Raw genomic sequence first — 19,146 nt, 5'->3', positions numbered from 1 at the left:
ACAGGGTCTCCTAAGTCAGTGCACGCAACTGGCTTCGAACCTGCGTGATCCTCCTGTCTCCGCCTCCCAAGCGCGGGGATTACAAGGGTGCGCCACCACGCCCGGCCAAAGTTTGCTACTTTCTATGCTGAGTTTCAACACGATTTTTTAAATATTGTACATATTTATATGGAGTATAATGGGTTAATTCAATACATGTATGTAATATTTAGCGATCAGATCATTGTAATTAGCATTCCCACATCCTTAAACCTTTGTCATTTCTTTATGTTGGAAACCTTCAAACTTCTCTCTTCTATTTATAAATATCAATTCTCAAACTACAATCTTATTGTAAAATACTCTTATTCCTCCTATCTCTTTTGGTACTAGTTCTCAGAGCTCCTCTCACCCCTCCCCATCCTGGCTTCTAGCGAGTGCTGTTCTATTCTCTACTTCCAAAGAATCAGCGTATTGGACTGGAGGTGTAGCTTGGTGAGAGAAAGCTTGCCTAGCATGCCTGAGGTCCTAGGTTTAGTCCCCAGCACTATACACAAAAGCACTATACACAAAAGAATTTAGTCTTTGTAGGCATCAAGGTGGCATCAGAGATTTTGGATAACTTGTTTCTGGCTGCTGTGAAGGTTTGGCCTGCCGATAACCTGTGGGGCCGACTAGAGAGGTCAAGAAGAAATGTCCCGCCAGGCGTGGTGGCGCACGCTTGTAATCCCCACGCTTGGGAGGTGGAGACAGGAGGATTGCGCAGGTTCTAAGCCAGCCTCAGCTGGCTTAGGAGACCCTGTTTCCAAATAAAAAAGTATAAAAATAGGTCTGAGAGTGTAGCCTGGAGGTAGGTTTTCCAGGAACCCCAGTACCACCACCAAAAAAAAAAGATGTCCCTGCAGCAGCAGTCAGCAGACTGGGGGTTAGGGAGAGGCGCTGGGGAAGCTCAGCGGCAGACGACCTGAGACAGTGGGGCCAAGATGGTGGTGGAGACTCCAAAGTCCGTTTCATTTGACTCCGAGCCGATTTCTGCTCCGCCCCCAGATTAACAAGCAGAACGAGCAGATGCACGCGCTGCTGGCCATCGCCCTCACCATGTACCCAATGCGCATCGACGAGAGCATCCACCTCCAGCTGCGGGAGAAGTACGGGGACAAGATGCTGCGCATGCAGAAGGGCGACCCGCAGGTCTACGAGGAGCTGTTCAGCTATTCCTGCCCCAAGTTCCTGTCGCCGGTGGTGCCCAACTACGACAACGTGCACCCCAACTACCACAAGGAGCCCTTCCTGCAGCAGCTGAAGGTGTTCTCTGACGAGGTGCAGCAGCAGGCACAGCTCTCCACCATCCGCAGCTTCCTCAAGCTCTACACCACCATGCCCGTGGCCAAGCTGGCCGGCTTCCTGGACCTCACTGAGCAGGAGTTCCGCATCCAGCTGCTTGTCTTCAAGCACAAGATGAAGAACCTGGTGTGGACCAGCGGCATCTCCGCCTTAGACGGGGAGTTCCAGTCAGCTTCCGAGGTTGACTTCTACATCGACAAGGTATGCCGTGCCCTGGGCCAGCGTCACTGGGCACTGTCTGTTCTTACTGTCAGAGTGACAAGTCCTGAGTGTGCTAATCAAGAGCCGGACCTGGTGGCACACGCTAGTAGTCAGCACTTGAGAGGCGGTGACAGGAGCGCAGGTTCACGGCCAGTTTAGCTACCCAGCAAGGCTCTTCGCAGCTTAGACCTTGAGTCGACTGTGCAGTAGGTTTGATATTGTGAAGGACTGAGTAAAGGTAGAGATGGAGGGGTTGCAGTATTAAACGCGGTGCTCGGGAAGGCTTTGTTAATGACGCTGAGACTAGGAGGAGGTGGGGCGCAGCTGAGACAGGTGAAGGGCCCCTGGCAGGAGTGAGCCCCAGTGCTGGAGGGAAGGCGGCAGTACCGCCCAGCGGCCTGAGTGGGGCGCTGTCGAGCATGAGGTCCGAAGAGTGGGAGCATTTCTTGACTTCTGACACTAGTTAGTGCTGCCTGGCCAGTTTTTTGAGAGGTTCTGGGGATTTAATTCAGGGGTGTTCTACCACTCATTACACCCCTAGCGCTTTTAATTTTTTTTTTTTTTTTTAAACAAGACCTTACTAAGATAATGTACACTGGTCTCAAACCTGTGGCTTCCTTGAGTAGTAGACTCCTAGTACAACTCAACTTGTGATCCTCCTGTCAAGTACTGGGATTACAGGCATGTGTCACCACAGCAGGCTCTAGAGAGGTGTTTATTTGTTTAGTGGTACTGTGGGTGGAGCCCAGGGACCTTCTCCACCGCACTACACATTGTAATGTATATATGCCTGTTTTTATGTTGAGTTCTTTCTGAAAGGACACACAAGCAACAATAGCAGTGTTTCCTCAGGAGAGAGGGTTGAAGACTGTTGTGATTTTTAAATTCAACCTTTTTTATCTTTTCTTTTGTAGTACTGTGGGTTGAACCCATGGCCTCTCACATGTTAGGCTAACATTCTACCCGTCAGCTACATGTCCATCCCTAAGCTGGATATTTTATTGTCCTAATGAAGTTTTTATTTTAAATATTTATTTATTTATTTATTTAATTTTTGTGGTACTGGGGTTCCTAGAAGCCCTTCTACCTCCGGGCTACACTCCCAGACCTATTTTTTCTATTTTTATTTGGAAACAGGGTCTCTTAAGCCAGCGCGGCTGGCTTCGAACCTGTGCAATCCTCCTGTCTCCGCCTCCCAAGTGCGGGGATTACAAGTGTGCGCCATCATGCCCGGCTTTAATTTTATTTTTGGCACTGGGAATTGAACCCAGAGTGGTCTGTCTCTGAGCTACATCCCTAGCTTTGTTTTATTTTTTACTTTGAAAAAGAGTCTTGTTAGGTAGACAGGAGTCTCACTACTTGCTGAGGCTGTTCTTGAATCTGCGATCCTCCTGTCTTACCCTCACTCATTGGGATTATAGGAATGCACCACCATGCCTGGCTTCCTATTTTACTTTTTTTTTTGGTGGTACTGGAGGTGGAACCCAGAGGCTTTTCTACCTCTGGTCTATACTCCCAGACCTATTTTTTACTTTATTTGGAAACAGGGTCTCACTAAGTCGCTAAGAGCCTCACTTCGTAGCTGAGGCTGGCTTCGAACCTGTGCGATCCTCCTGTCTCAGTCTCCCAAGCGCTGGGATTACAAACGTGTGCCACCACGCCCGGTTTTGTTTTACTTTTCATTTTGAAACAGAGTCTCAGTAAGTTTGTGGAGGCCTCACTAAGTTTCTGGGGCTGTCCTCAAACTTGTGATACTCCTGTCTCAGTCTCCCAAGTACTGGATTACACTTATTTATTTATTCATTCATTCATTTATTTATTTATTTATTTATTTATTGGTACTAAAGGTGGAGCCCAGGGGACTTCTACCACTGGACTATACCTCCATCCCTATTTTATTTTTTATTTGGAAAAAGGGTCTCATTAAGTTGCTGTGAAGCTGGGTATGGTGGCGCACACTTGTAATCCCAGAATTTGGGAGGCTGAGACCGGAGGATCGTGGTTTGCGGATAGCCTCAACTATTTAGTGAGTTCCTTTGCAACTTGGTGAGACCCTGTTTCAAAATGAAGAATAAAAAATAGGGCTGCGGGTGTAACTCGGCGGTAGAGAATGGCCCTGGGTTCCATCTCCAGTACTGCAAAAAAAAAAAAAAAAAAGTTGCTGTGAGCCTCACTAAATTGCTGAGGCTAGCTTTGAACTTGTGATTCTCCTGTCTCAGTCTCCCAAGTACTGGGATTATAGGTGTATCACACCCAGCTTCAAGTGAGAATTAAATTTTCCCCCCTCTCATTCCCTCCCCTCCTTGGTCCTGGGGATTGAACTCAAGGGTGCTCCGCTCTTGACCATCCCCAGCCCTTTCTAAATTTTGAGACAGAGTTTCTCTGATTTACCCAGGCTGGCCTCCTGAGTCCCTGGGATTACAGGCATTTCCCACTGTACCCAGCCTCTTTTTTTTTTTTTTTTTTTTTTTAAGCGAGTATTCGCAGATTTAAAATATTCTAGGCTCCTAGAAATGTCCTTTTTGTGAAATGTGGTATCCCTGTTTTGTTTCACTGTGTATACAGTGAACCCTGGCTGGGGAGTGTGGAAGTATTAGATTAGCGGACTAATATATTTTATCTCTTCTAGAATACTTTTAGCCAGTATCTCTTAGGTATTATTCCTGTTGCCTTCTCCTTTTGGATCTCTTATGTAATGTACATTAGACCTCACTGTGTCCTCCGAGTTTGTCTCTCTTTTTGTTTTGTAATATATTTTCTTAGCCAGTGTAGTGGTACATGCTTATAGTCCCAGTACTTGAAAGGCTGAGTCAGAAGTATATCAAGTTCTAGGACAGCAGCAACGTAGACTCTCAGCACCTTAACAAACCTCTGTTTCAAGATAATATGGGTTGGCCTGCCAGGCGTGGTGGCACACACTTGTAATCCCAGTACTAGGGAGGCTGAGGCAGGAGGATCGCAGGTTTGTGGCCAGCCTCAATTACTTAGTCCCTTTGCAACTTAGTGAGACCCTGTTTCACAATAAAGAATAAAAAATAAGCTGGGCGTGGTGGCGCACGCTTGTAATCCCCGCGCTTGGGAGACTGAGACAGGAGGATCGCGTAGGTTCGAAGCCAGCCTCAGCTACTTAGTGAGGCTCTCAGCAACTTAGTGAGACCCTGTTTCCAAATAAAGTATAAAATAGGTCTGAGAGTATAGCCCAGAGGTAGAAAAGCCTCTGGGTTCTACCCCCAGTACAAAAAAAAAAAAAACAAGAATAAAATATAGGGCTGGGGGTATAGTTTGGAGGTAGAATGCCCCTGGGTTCTATCCCCAGTACCACACACACAAAAAAAAAATAAATAAAAATAAAGTGGGCTAGGGGTATAGCTTAGAGGTAGAATGCTCCTGGGTTCCATCCTTATTACCCAAGGTAGGGGAGGGGAGAAAACTTGAAATGAGACCATCATTGGTGCCGCATGCCTAGAATCCCAGTACTTGGGAGGCTGAGGCAGGAGGGTCACAGGTTAAATCCAGCATCAGCAGCTTAGGCCCTCAGGAACTTAGTGAATCCCTGTTTCAAAATATAAAATAGGGCTTGGAAATAGAACACCCTTGGGTTCAATCCCTGGTGCCATAAAAATAAATAATCAAATGGAAGCTGGGCATGGTAGTGCACGCTTGTAATCCCAGTACTTGGGAGGCTGACACAGGAGGATCACGGTTCACAGCCAGCCTTAGCTACTACTTAGTGAGGCCCTTTGCAACTCAGTGAGACCCTGTTTCAAAATAAAGAGTTAAAAATGAGGCTGAGGTGTAGCTCAGAGGTAGACTGCCCCTGGGTTCCATCCTCAGTACCGGGGGGGGGGGGGAGAATTATCCCTCTCTTGCACTGGCATGGTCAGCTCCTCTTGCCTTTTGGGGTTAATTCTCAGTATCTCGGCTGGGTGTGGGGGCGCACACCTGTAATCCCTGTACTTGGGAGACAGGAGGATCACAGGTTCAAGAACAACCTTGGCAGGTAGTAAGACCCTCATCAACCTAGAAAGACTTTATTTCCAAATAAAAATAGGGCTGAGGGTGTTGCTCAAGGTAGAATGCCCCTGTGTTCAATACCCAGTGCCACACACAAAGCTTAACTAGGTGCCAGACGGGCCTCTGGGAATGTCAGTGTCGGGCTCTGTTCCTCTGGTCTCCTATTGGCCCAGCCTTCCCAGTCCCGGCCATCTGGATGGTGTAATAAGACACTGTGCCAAGAACTAGCAATTTGCTTATTATAAGTGAAGTTTTACTATGAAACTATATTTAGGTTAAATTAATACTCTGTTTCTGGTTTAAAGGCCCTACATTAAAAATTTTTTAATTGTATGGTCATACTGTTCCTGGCTAAGTAAACAGTAATGCTCTTCCAGGTAGGTCCTTTTACCCATGGTGTAGCGCGCTCACACACACGCACACGAAAAGACTGTAGGGTGGGGGTGGGGAGGTAGAACTGGATTCATCCAGTGGGGTGGTATCCTCGGTTATAGTTGGGCACTGAATTTAAAAAGGGAGGGCTGGTGGAAGCACCGCAAGGGGGGGCGGAGTAAATTGTTTTTCTGCAAAGGGGGCAGTAAGCCCTGAGAGTCTGATAGTGCTCAGCATCCTTGCTGTCTGCGAGCAGATGGGTCGTCGTCAAGGTGCCAGCCCTGCTCACCGCTCCTCTGACCGCTGTCCCCACAGGACATGATCCACATCGCTGACACCAAGGTGGCCAGGCGCTATGGCGACTTCTTCATCCGCCAGATCCACAAATTCGAAGAGGTGAGAGGCCCGAGGTGATGTGTGTGCTGGGGGCATTGAAAGTTCCTGTTTCTCATGCCTGTCCTCAAGGAAGCCTGAGACTGGCCCTTTCTGTTTCTGCACTAGCTCGGGGAGCGGGCGGCCCGTGGGAGTCGCCGGCTCAGCCCTCCTTGGCTTCTCTTGCCAGCTCTCTGGCCCGCTCCTCCTTCCTCCCTGGAATCTCCTAATATGGGTGTGCTGGCTGCCTGTTGTTACCCATCCCTCTTCCCTTGCATTTGGTGCTGCTCTCCAGCTTAGACAGGTCTAGCCAGTTCCTGCAGGCTAGAGGACAGGAAGCTCCACACACTCGTGCATTCCATGTCTTGCGCACGGGTGTGGTCCTTCTGTGACCCTCACTGGAGCCACTGCATCCTGGCTGGCTGCGCCCCCAGCAGAGGCCAGGCTTCCCCTGCAGGGCCATGATAAGCCCGGGGTGCTTACCTTCCAGCAGTCCGGTCGCACGCCTGGGCTGTGGGCCGGGGCTGCCTTCTAGCCAGGGCCCTGCTTCTTGGGAAGGAATGTAGACACTCGGCGGCAGTCAGCACTCTGACCCCTTCCCTGTCTGTAACATGGGCAGGACAGCGCAGGGCGTGGGCTTGTTGGGCAGGAAGAGTGGGAAGAAGTGCAGATGGGTGCAGGGTTGTACGGACGTCAGGCTCTGCATGTAGTGGACACCCACACCACAGAGGCCCTGCCTGGCTTCAGAAGCGCCGGGATCTCACCTAGCAGTGTGGCACCGTAGGAACAGATTTGGGGAAAGTCTGTATCTGACTGCGTATTTCTCTTCTAGCTTAATCGAACGCTGAAGAAGATGGGCCAGAGACCCTGAGGGCATCCCCACCCGTGTTAGTCCAGATCCTGTTTTAATATTGTTGGTGAGAAGTGGTTGTTGTTTTTTTTTTATCACCAAGAAGCCTTTACCCGGACCGGTCATCAGCTGAGTTGAAATTTATTCAAATTATGGACTGCAGTGTTGTCAGTAGATGGAAGTAAAGGATCTTTGGAGCCGGCGTGTCTTCTCGTTACTGTGGGGAGCCTCGATTGCCAGGCCCCTGCCCTCACAACCGTGGCTTGAATCCCCAATCCTTGTGTTGGTACAGCACTCCCACATTAGAATCCCGTGGAGCCGGGCGTGGCGGTGCAGGCCTGTAATCCCAGGATTTGGAGGAGGGTCTCAGGTTCCAGGCTGGTCTCAGCAACTTATGGAGTCTCTGGGGTTTTTTTGTTTTTTGTTTTTTGTGTGTGGTACTGGGGGTGGAACCCAGGGGCTTTTCTGCCTCCAGGCTATACACCCAGACCTACTTTTATACTTTATTTGGAAACAGGGTCTCACTAAGTTGCTGAGAACCTCACTCAGTAGCTGAAGATGGCTTCAAACCTGTGTGATCCTTCTGTTTCAGCTTTTCAAGTGCTGGGATCACAAGTGTGTGCCACCACACCCGGCAGGAGTCCCTGTTTAAAAATAAAATGGGGCTAGGGGTGTAGCTCGGAAGTAGAATAACCCTGGGACCAGCCCATTCTAAAGCCTGCGCTGTCTCTGGAACACAAAGTCCAAACATTTGTTAAAAGTCTTGGTGACTTTTGGAACTGGGAATCGAACCCAGGGGCATTTGGGGCATTTAAGCATGTGTCACCACGCCCATCTCTCGTGACCCTCTAAGCCCTTCATTTGTTACTTTTTGGAGCCTTATGAGTGGCATTCGGGGTCTGCCGAATATGGCCAGGCCAGCCAGAGCTCTGCCCCGCTGCCTGTCCTCCAGCTGGGCTGGTGGGGAAGGGCGGTGTGCCCTGGCACCCAAAGAGCGTCCCATGTAGTGCTCCCACCTGGGCTGGTGGGGAAGGGCGGTGTGCCCTGACTCCTAAAGAACGTCCCATGCCGTGCTCCCACCTGGGCTGGTGGGGAAGGGCGGTGTGCCCTGACTCCTAAAGAGCGTCCCATGTAGTGCTCCCACCTGGGCTGGTGGGGAAGGGCGGTGTGCCCTGACTCCTAAAGAGCGTCCCATGCAGTGCTCCCACCTGGGCTGGTGGGGAAGGGCGGTGTGCCCTGACTCCTAAGGAGCGTCCCATGCCGTGCTCCCACCTGGGCTGGTGGGGAAGGGCGGTGTGCCCTGACTCCTAAAGAACGTCCCATGGCGTGCTCCCACCTGGGCCGACACTTGGCAAGGGTGGCTGGTAGGAATTCAGGCTCACTGAGCAGTGTCCTCTCCCTCCCCACCACACGCTCTAACTTGTTTTCAACACCAGAATTTCACAGTTCACATCACGGCCTCCTTTATCTGCATCATTAAAATTTTGCCAGGTAAGCCAGGCGAGGTGGAGCATGCTTGTAATCCCAGCATTTGGGAACCTGAGACAGGGAGGATTGCATATTTTGGACAGCCTCAGCTACTTAGTGAGGCCCTTTGCAGCTCGGTGAGACTCTCAAAATAAAGAATCAGAGCCGGGGGTGGTGGTGCACGCTTGTAATCCCAGCTTTTGGGAGGCTGAGACCAGAGGATCGTGGTTCGCGGACAGCCTCAGCTACTTAGTGAGGCCCTCTGCAACTCAGTGAGACCCTGTTTCAAAATAAAGAATAAAAAAATTGGGCAGGGGTTGTAGCTCGGAGGCAAAATGCCTCTGGGTTCCATCCCCAGGCCCATAAAAAATAAAAGAAAGAATAAAAAATAGGGCTGGTGGTAGAATGCCCCTGGGTTCCATCCTCAGTACTGAAAAAAAAAATTTTTTTTTTTTTTTTTTGCCAGATCAGCTAGGCCTGGTGGTACATGCTTGTAAGCCCAGTGTTTGGGAAGCTGAGACTGCTGATTTGAAGACAGCCTCAGCAAGTAGTTAAGATTCTCAACCTAAATGGCCAGGCATGGTGGCACACGCTTGTATTCCCAGCATTTGGGAGGCTGAGACTGGAGGATCACGGTTCATGGACAATCTCAGCTACTTAGTAAGGACCTTTGCAACTCAGTGAGACCCTGTTTCAAAATAAAGAATAAAAAAATAGGGCTGGAGGTGTAGCTTAGAGGTAGATGCCTCTGGGTTCTATCCCCAGTACTAGGGGGAAAAAACCTAGAGTCCCTGTTTTAAAACAAAAAAAGGGCTGGAGGTTAAAGCTTGGAGGTGTAATGCTCCTGGATTCAATCCCCAGTGCTACAAAAAAAAAAAAAAGTGTGCTGTGTCTGACGCCTGGGCATTTTAGGATCCCAGGCCACATAGACTCAGTGTGTGAGCGCTTGGCTCCAGGCCATCCCCACCCCAGTGGCCGTGCTGGGCAGCCAGCAGCTCTACGAGGCGGCAGGCACAGCTGCCCTCTGCCTGGCACCGCTGGAGGAGTGCTGCACATTTAGCAGCTGCGGCCAGCTCGCAGGGCTTTGATTCCATCTTGCCCAGAGTGGAGCACACCAGTTCAGATGCTGACAACCAGAGCAAGGAGTTCTTTGGTGGTACTGGGAATGGAACCCAGGGGCATTTGACCTCTGAGCTACACCCCTTGCCCTATTTTTTTATTCTTTATTTTTAAACAGGGTCTCACTAAGTTGCAGAGGGCCTCACTAAGTAGCTGAGGCTGTCCACAAACCACCATCCTCCAGTCTCAGCCTCCTGAATGCTGGGATTACAAGCGTGCGCCACCATGCCCAGCTTTTTTTTTTTTTTTTTTTTTTTGGTACTGGGGATGGAACCCAGGGGCCTTCTACCTCCGGGCTACACTCCCAGACCTATTTTATATTTTATTTGGAAACAGGGTCTCTTAAGCCAGCTGAGGCTGTCTTCGAATCTGCGCGATTCTCCTGTCTCAGCTTCCCAAGTGCGGAGATTACAAGCGTGCGCCACCACACCCGGCATTATTTTTTAATCTTTATTTTGAAACAGGTTCTCACTGAGTTGCAAAGGGCCTCACTAAGTAGCTGAGGCTGGCTGCGAACCATGATCCTCCTGTCTCAGCCTCCCAACCACCACCACACCTGGCTTTTTTTTTTTTTAAATCAGGAAATGGGGAGAGCTGGGCTGTGCCCTTTCTGGAAGTTTCTGCACAGTAATTTTTTGTTGTTGTTTTGGGTGGTACTGGGGTTCCTGGAAGCTCTTCTACCTCTGGGCTATACTCCCAGACCTATTTTATATTTTTATTTGGAAACAGGGTCTCTGAAGCCACCTGCGCGATCCTCCTGTCTCCTCTTCCCAAGCGCGGGGATTACAAGCGTGCGCCACCACACCTGGCTCTGCAGGGTGATTGAGGGCAGCTAGCGGAGTGCGTGAGCTTGGGCTGGGGTGTCCCTCAGTGGAGTCCTGAGTGCCATGTACTAGCTGTGGGCGTGTGTCCCAAGTGACCTCTCATCTGTGAAGCAAGGGTGGCACCTGCCTAGGACTGGTCTGTTGAATAAAGTCTTACCTGGTGTGTAATTAGGAATTAAGGCCATTGTCGCTAGCTGGCTGGGGTGGCAGCGTTCTGGGTAATAGAGGTCAGGAGGGCATGTGTGGGCATCCAGCAGCGCCCTGGTGGTGCTGGGGCTTGCAGCCTCCGGATACCGCTCAGGCTTCTCCAGCGCCTGCTGTGTGGACCAGAGAGAGGGTCAGGGGAGAGCACATGTCGAGTGCTTGCTTAGTCTTAGGGAGGCTCGGTCATTTCAGAGAGGCTGAGACACAGTTAGGTGTGGTGACTCATGCTTGTAACCCCAGTACTTGGGGGGCTGAGACAGGTGGATCCCAGATCTGAGGACAGCCTGAGCCAGTAGTAAGACCCTTATTAACCTAGTGAGGCCCTGTTTCAAAACGAAAATAAAAATATAAAATAGGGCTAGAGGTATAGCTTGGAGGTAGAATGTCTCTGTGATCAATCCCCAGTACCACACACACAAAGTAGACACTTAAACATTTGTCCAGAGCAGGCAGCCACGGGAGAGCTGGACCATGCACAGTGGTGGTAGCGGGCAGAGGGGAGAATTCAAGAGAGACTGGGCAAGCGATTTGGGCCAGACATGGTGGCACATACCTACAGTCTCAGTACCTGAGAGACTTAAGACGGGAGGATCGCAGGTTTGAGGCCAGCCTCAGCAATTTAGCAAGACAGTTCCCAAATAAAAATAAAGTAGGACTTGGGGTGTAGCTCCCAGGTTAGACTGCTCCTGGGTTCAATCCCCATTACTGCTAAATAAGAGAGCCAGTGGTTGCAGAGGCCTATGTAACGAGGGGCCATTCTCAGGCTTTTGCTGCCGAGGATGGGGGCCCCTCTCCTAGCAACTTTGTGGACAGGTGGATAGCCAGCTTCCAACGAGGAATGGAGGTGCTGGCTAGTGCCGGGACATGTGGCGAGAGGCAGTGAAGAGCTGGGACTGGACCTGGGCTTCACACCAGAGCAGTACGCACATCCTTTCCGTGATCTCTCCCTATCCCTGGCTTCCTTGGCCCTAGACTTTGAACTCACGATGGGGCTTTTCCTCCTGGTCCGCCCTGACCCTGGGCGCCTCCTGCCCACCTCTAAGCAGGAGATGCAGGAACAGCTGCCCCAGGGCACTCTACGGAGGCTGTCCTGCCCCCCAGCTGTCGGGGCTGCGGGCTGCCTGGGGACTTGGGTCAGGAGCTGGCCTCTGGTGCGGTGCGGGGAAGGGCTGGCTGCAGGAAGAGGCCTAGAGGAGGCGGGGGACAGCCAACGTCAGGGTCTAAGGCCTGACCAGCCATTTCCTGAGCTTTTCCGGGCAGAAGGGTCAGGGAAGCAGCCACTCGTCCTGGCGGCTCCGCATTCCTGTCAAGCCTGCTGTGAAAAACTGGTTTTTCACAATTTCTGGCAGCTCCCCAGCTCTGATCAAAATCAAGGTTCCTCCCTCCCACACCCACCCCACCCACATCTGCTTGGGCCCTGGATCTCCCCTGTCGGGCTGGGGGCTGGGATGGAGCTCACTGAAGGCTCAAGCCTCCTACACTGAGGTTTCAGGCCCAGGGCTGGATCGCGCTGAGCCTTCATATCCCCATGGGTCAAATGGAGGTAGGAATCCTCCACAGCTTGGGCCTTTGCAAGTATTAGCCTTGCTGAGTGTGGTGCACACACGTGTAATCCAGTTCTTGGGAGATTGAAACAGGAGGAGCAGTTTGAGGCCAGCCTCAATTTTTTTCCTTTCTTGGGGATGGAACCCAGGAGCATTGTACCTTTGAACTATACCTCTACCTCTTTATTTTTTTTTTATTTTAATTTTTTAATTTTTTTTATTTTTGGTGGTACTGGGGTTCCTGGAAGCCCTTCTACCTCCGGGCTACACTCCCAGACCTATTTTTATATTTTTATTTGGAAACAGGGTCTCTTAAGCCAGCGAGGCTGGCTTCAAACCTGCGTGATCCTCCTGTTTCTGCCTCCCAAGCGCGGGGATTATAAACGTGCGCCACCACACCCGGCTATTCTTTTTATTTATTTTTTATTTTTTATTTTTTTGTGGGTCTGGGGATGGAACCCAGGGGCATTCAAACTCCGAGCTACAGCTCCTGCCCTATTTTTTATTCTTTATTTTGAAACTGGGTCTCACTGAGTTGCAGAGGGCCTCACTAAGTAGCTGAAGCTGTCCGCAAACCGCGATCCTTCAGTCTCAGCCTCCCGAATGCTGGGATTACAAGCGTGCGCCACCATGCCCGGCTATTCTTTTTATTTTTGAAACCGGGTCTCACTGAGTTGCAGAGGGCCTCACTAAGTAGCTGAGGCTGTCCGTGAACTGCAATCCTCCAGTGTCAGCCTCCCAAATGCTGGGATTACAAGCATGCACCACCACATTGGTGTTTATTCATATATATATATATTTTTTTTTTTTTTTTTTTCTTTGCTGTACTGGGGATGGAACACAGGAACATTCTACTTCCGAGCTACACCCTGAACCCTATACATATATTTTAGTCTTTATTTTGAAACAGGGGCTCACTGAGTTGTAAAAGGCCTCACTCAGTAGCTGAGGCTGGCTGTGAACCTGGATCCTCCTGTCTCATCCTTCCAAATGCTGGCATTATAAGGATGTGCCACCATGTCCGGCTTATTCTTTATTTTTTTAAAACAGGGTCTTGCCGGGCGTGGTGGCGCACGCTTGTAATCCCAGCATTCAGGAGGCTGAGACCTAGAGGATCGCAGTTCGCGGACAGCCTCAGCTACTTAGGCCTTCTGCAACTCAGTGAGACCCAGTTTCAAAATAAAGAATAAGAAATTGGGCAGGGGGTGTAGCTCGGAGGTCAAATTGCCCCTGGGTTCCATCCCCAGACCCGCAAAAAAATAAATAAAACAGGGTCTCACGGAATTGCAAAGGGCCTCACTAAGTAGCTGAGGCTGGCTGTAAACCGCAATCCTGCTATCTCAGCCTCCCGAATGCTAGCATAAGCATGCATCACCATGCCTGGCTCAGCCTCAATTTCTTAGTAAGACTCTCAGCAATCTAGCAAGACCTTGTTTCAAAAGCAAGAAAAAGCCAGGCGTGGTGGCGCACGCTTGTAATCCCAGCGCTTGGGAGGCTGAGACAAGAGGATTGCACAGGTTCAAAGCCAGCTTTAGCTACTTAGTGAGGCTCTCAGCAACTTAGTGAAACCCTGTTTCCAAAGAAAATATAAAATAGGTCTGGGAGTATATAGCTTGGGCAGGTGTCAGACAGAAGGATTACAGGTTTTTGGCAGGGCCTCAGCTACTTAGTAGCTTAGATTGCAGAGGCCCTCTGCAACTGAGACCCTATTTCAAAATAAAGAATAAAAAATAGGGCTGGGGTGTAACTCAGAAGTAGAATTCCCCTGGGTTCAGTCCATAGTGCTGCAAAAATAATAATAGCCGGGTGTGGTGGCGCACGCTTGTAATCCCCGCACTTGGGAGGCTGAGACAGGAGGATCACGCAGGTTCGAAGACAGCCTCAGCTGGCTTAAGAGACCCTGTTTCCAAATAAAATATAAAATAGGTCTGGGAGTGTAGCCCGGAGGTAGAAGGCCCCTGTGTTCCATCCTCAGTATCATCATCATCATCATCATCATCATAATCATAATAAAGCAAAAAAATAAAAATAAGTGGGGGTGTAGTCGAGATAGAATGCCCCTGGAATTGAACCCACAGGTTCAATCCCAGCACCACACCAAAACAAAAAACAAGTATGCACCCCCCCCAATGGGGATCCTGAGGGGCTGTAGTGCTGTTCGCCATAGCACAGGGCTGCGCGTGGTGTCACCTGGCGATGAGGCACACCTCGTCTGACCTCTGTTCTACTTAGCAGGAAAAGCAACTCCCAGAGCGTGACAGAAGTCTCATTTTCTGTTTCTGGCAGGAAGAGCCTCTGGCTCAGGACAGCAGAGTGCCTGGGAAGTAAACAGGCCTTTCCGATGTGTGGCAGCCTCCTTGCCAGTCCTCTGAGAGGTGGTGTCCGGAGGCTTAGGACCATCCGCCTTCCTTTGATTTACAGAGGGCCCAGGTTGATACTGAAAGGGAGGAGGGGCCCTAGCAGCCTGGAACCTGCCTTGCCCTCAAGTACAGCCAAAGCTAAGCAGGGGCTTGCCGTGCAGGCCCACCCTAAGCCAGGTCCTCAGGGCCCCTCACCTCCTGCCATATTTCTGCCCCTAAGCTCCTACAGAGCAACAGAAGCCCAACTCTCAGGACCCTGAATACTACATTAGCACCCCAAAATCAACCCTGCTGGCTTGCTGGAAAAATCCTAGTACTAATATGTATCACCGTTGGAGGGAGATGGCGTGGCCCAGGCTGGAGGCTCAGGGGCCGCCTATCCAGCCTATCCAGGACTGGCCTGTGGCATCATGGGTCAATGGAGCTGTGATTCCCGGGAAGGCTCCTACTTCCAACTCTCTGGAAGCTAAAGATGGAGTTACAGTGACAACCAAGCCTGGGGCAGGGAACTGGACTCGTCGGGAATATAACCGGGTAGTGAAGTTCTCTGGATCAGACCTAGGCTGAGTCCTGACTGCACTTCCAGGAGGCTGTTTAACCTCCGAGCCTCGTCCTTATGAGCAAATGAGTATAATATGATTGAGCGTAGTTCAGAGTTGTTAAAAGGATCCACAAGGTAATATTCATGTTTTCACCAGCTACACACACACTGGAGTAGGGTTGACTCCAGGAAAACTCAGCTATCTGTCGTTCGGTATCTCATCCTCCCATGGCAGAGATTCCTGTGCAGACTCTGCCAGACAACAGGGGCGTCTGTGCGAATACCTCCTCCATGCAGTCTCCCGGGGTGGTCCGCAGCCCTGGCAGGAGCAGAGCAGCCCTTCTGGAAGACCTGCTGCATTTGCCCAAATCTCCAGCTGCTTGGGGCTGTCTCCAGGTCTGTTCCACTCTGGCCGCCAGTCTCTCAGCAGCAGGCCTGTGGGCCTTCCTCTGTGGGCCTTCCTCTTGCACTCAGCACAGACCCCCCCCCCCCTTCAGGATCCAGAGATTTGTTTTTTCCTTGTACTGGGGGCTGAAGCCAGGAGTGCTCTACTCTACCACTGAGCTATCCCCAGACCTTTCTGGGTTTTTTAAATTATAAGACAGGGTTTTCCTGAGTTGCCCAGGGTGGCCTCGAATTTGTGATCCCTCCGTCTCAGCCTCCCATTAGCTGGCATTACAGGCGAGGCCGGCCATCGTTAGAGCAGGATTCCCAGGGGAGAAGACCTGGAGCTGGTCAGGGAAGGAAGGCCACTGGGGTTGGTGGTGTCAAGCCAGGTCTTAGAGCCTGTGTAGGGTTTGCAAGAGCAGTGACAGGCAGTTGAAGAGTATTGAACCCGGAACACTACCCCAAGTTTTAGCCCCAGCCCTATTTTATTTTATTTTTTTAATTTTGAAACAGGGTCTCACTAAGTCACCGACAGTCTCACTAAATTGCTGTGGCTGGCCGCAAACCTGCAATGTTCCTGCTTCAACCTCCCAAATCCTGGGATTATAGGTGTGCACCTCCACACCTGGCTTAGATTAGGAAATTTGCCAAGTCTGACAATTCAGTAGCTTCTTGACCTGCACCCCTCCTGAGATTCAAAGTCTGAGCATTTCACGGATTGGCCAGCATCCTCCCCCCAGGGACAGGCAGCACAGGACCTCTGGATTCTGGAGGGCGGAGTTGAGGGTTCTGGAGGGCGGAGTCGAGGATGGTTGGGTTGGGAAGGCAACACGCCCACTTGCCCAGTCCCAGGCGGATTTTCTAGAATGTATACTTGTAGGGGCAGGATGGTCTGAGGAGGGAGGCTTAGAATAGCTGTCTATCCTCAGACATAGCTGGGATTCCAGGGACCCAGGCCTCATGTGGGTGGGTGGCCCGGGCTCAGGGTGCTGTCCCGGCCTGCTCCCGGGGCTGCCCGGGGCCCTGCGAGGACCGTGGAGAGCAGCTGCCACGAAGCCTCCCACGGCCACCAGCCCTGCTTCTGCGGCCCCACAAAGCGCCTATTGTCCACTGGTCAGCAGAGCCTGGGCAGGGCCTGATTCCTGGGGCACAGCCATGGAACTTGCAGAATCCTGAACTAAGACCCTTGGAGTCTGACCGTCAGACCCTCAGAAGAGGGCAGTGCTGGGTTCCAAGGTGACAGTGTGGGCTCCAGTCCGTGCAGCCTGGGGATAGTTAGGTTGCAGTCCCATCCTGCTGCTGCTGATGATTATTATTATTTTATTATTTTCAGTGTAAAAGTTGTCCTTGCTTCTCTCTCGGAGTTACCCAGATTTCTCATCTTTCCAGTGATCTCTGCTGTGGCTCTAGTGCTGAGTGGGCGAATTTTTTCCTTGCTCACTTGGGACTGGTTTTGGAAGTCAGACTTCTTTTTTCTCTTTGTGGTACTGGGATTGAACCCAGGGACATTCTACCTCTAGTTACACCCCCAGCAGCCCTTGTGATTTTTTTATTCGAAACAGAGCCTTACTAATTTGCAGAGAGCCTCACTAAATTGCAAAACCTGCTAGCCTCCTGTCTCAGACTCCCGAATACTGGGATTACAAGCGTGTATGTGGCTTATAAATTGGGCTTTTTATTTTATTTTTTCACTATGAGATTGAATGCAGGGCCTTACTGCTAGGTTTCTTCTTTTTTTTTTTTTTTGGTGGTGGTACTGGGGTTCCTGGAAACCCTCTACCTCTGGGCTACATTCTCAGACCTATTTTATATTTTTATTTGGAAACAGGGTCTCTTAAACCAGCGCGGCTGGCTTCGAACCTGCGCGATCCTCCTGTCTCCGCCTCCCAAGCGCGGGGATTACAAGCGTGCCCACCACGCCCAGTTAGGTTTCATTTTAAATTAGTTTAGAGCTGGGATTGTAACTCAGTGGTAGAGAGCTTGCTTAGCAGGAACAAACTAATAATAATAAAAGTAAAATTAGAGCTGGGTGTAATGGCACACACCTATAATCCCAGTACTTGGGAGGCTGAGACAGGAGGATCATAATATTCAAGGCTAACTTCAGCAATTTAGTGAGACCCTGTTTCAAAATCAAAATAAAATAGGATTGAGGGTGTAGCTCAGTTGTAGAATGCCCCTGGATTCAATTTCAGTATCATATAAAAATCAATTAAATAAAATAAAAAAGGCTGGGGATATAGTCCAGTGGCATAGTGCCCCTGGGATCAATCCCTAGATCCAAAAATAAAGTAAAGTTAGAGCTTGATATATTTCCAATGATATCAAACTGTAAACAATGTTATAATGGCATTATTATTATCATCATCAGTAGTAGTAGTAGTAGTAGTAGTAGTAGTAGTAGTATTTTATGGTACTGGGGATTGAACCCAGGGCCATTCTACCTCAACTACACTCCCAGCCCAGCCCTGTTTTACTTTTTTTTTTGGTGGTACTGGGGATGGAACTCTTCTACCTCCAGGCTACACTCCCAGGCCTGTTTTATATTTTATTTGGAAACAGGGTCTCTTAAACCAGCGCAGCTGGCTTCGAACCAGCGCAATCCTCCTGTCTCAGCCTCCCAAGCACGAGATTACAAGCGTGTGCCACCACGCCCAGTTTACCTTTTTTTTTTTTTTTAATTCTTGAAACAGGGTCTCACTGAATTTTGGAGAGCTTCACTAATTTGCCAAGGCTGGCCATAAAGCTGCGATCCTCCTGTCACAGCCTCTCAAGTACTGGATTACAAGTGTGTGCCACCATGCCTGGTGGTATGAAAAATTTTAAATGCTTTTTTTTTTCTTTTTGTGTGTGTGGTATTGGGGATGGAACCCAGGGGCATTCTACCTCTGAGCTACACCCTCACCCTATTTTTTTTTTTTCTTAATTTGAAAGAGTCTCACTGAATTGGAAAGGGCCTCAGACTAAGTAGCTGAAGAGTCCATGATCCTCCTGTCTCAGCATCCCAAATGCTGGGATTACAAGCGCGAGCCACCATACCCGGCTCTACCTTGTGTTTTTGTTTTGTTTTGTTTTGTTTTGTTTTGTGGTACTATGGATTGAACCCAGGGGCATTCTACTTCTGAGCTACACGCCTAGTCCGATTTTTTATTCTTTTTTTTTTTGGTGGTATGGGAGGTGAAACCCACGGCCTTTTCTACCTCCGGGCTATACTCCCAGACCTATTTTATGCCTTTTATTTGAAAACAGGGTCTCACTAAGTTGCTGAGAGCCTCACTCAGTAGCTGAAACTGACTTTGAACCTGCACGATCCTCCTGTCTCGGCCTCCCAAGCACTGGGATTACAAGCGTGCGCCACCACGCCCGGCTTATTCTTTATTTTGAAGCAGGGTCTCACTAAGTTGTGGAGGGCCCCACTAAGTAGCTGAGGCTGGCCATGAACCCCGATCCTCCTGTCTCAGCCTCTGAGTGCTAGGATTACAAGCGTGCGCCACGACGCCTGGCTTCTACCCTGTTTTTGAAACAGGGTCTCACTAGGTTGTTGATTTTCTGTAGTGTCATAGTGATT

The 19,146-nt window shown here is 50.0% G+C and overlaps 1 protein-coding gene across 3 annotated transcripts in view; it reads left to right on the top strand.

The window, feature by feature from the left end:
• EIF3L (eukaryotic translation initiation factor 3 subunit L) overlaps positions 1-7,153 on the top strand; it is a gene marked incomplete at both ends in the record, with an annotated part of 29,072 nt that extends 21,919 nt beyond the window's left edge. For all 3 annotated transcript variants that reach the window (XM_080705772.1, XM_080705771.1, XM_080705773.1), the window contains 3 exons: positions 1,027-1,524; positions 6,226-6,306; positions 7,115-7,153. In XM_080705772.1, the coding sequence (XP_080561898.1) occupies positions 1,027-1,524; positions 6,226-6,306; positions 7,115-7,153 (618 nt within the window). The remainder of the gene's footprint in view (positions 1-1,026; positions 1,525-6,225; positions 6,307-7,114) is intronic.
• Positions 7,154-19,146: the final 11,993 nt, after the last annotated feature.

This window comes from Muscardinus avellanarius (assembly GCF_963383645.1).
Source record: "Muscardinus avellanarius genome assembly, chromosome: 11".
NCBI classification, from domain to species: Eukaryota; Metazoa; Chordata; class Mammalia; order Rodentia; family Gliridae; genus Muscardinus; species Muscardinus avellanarius.
Note: the sequence above shows the minus strand (reverse complement) of the source record. Positions and strands in the feature narration are given on the sequence as shown.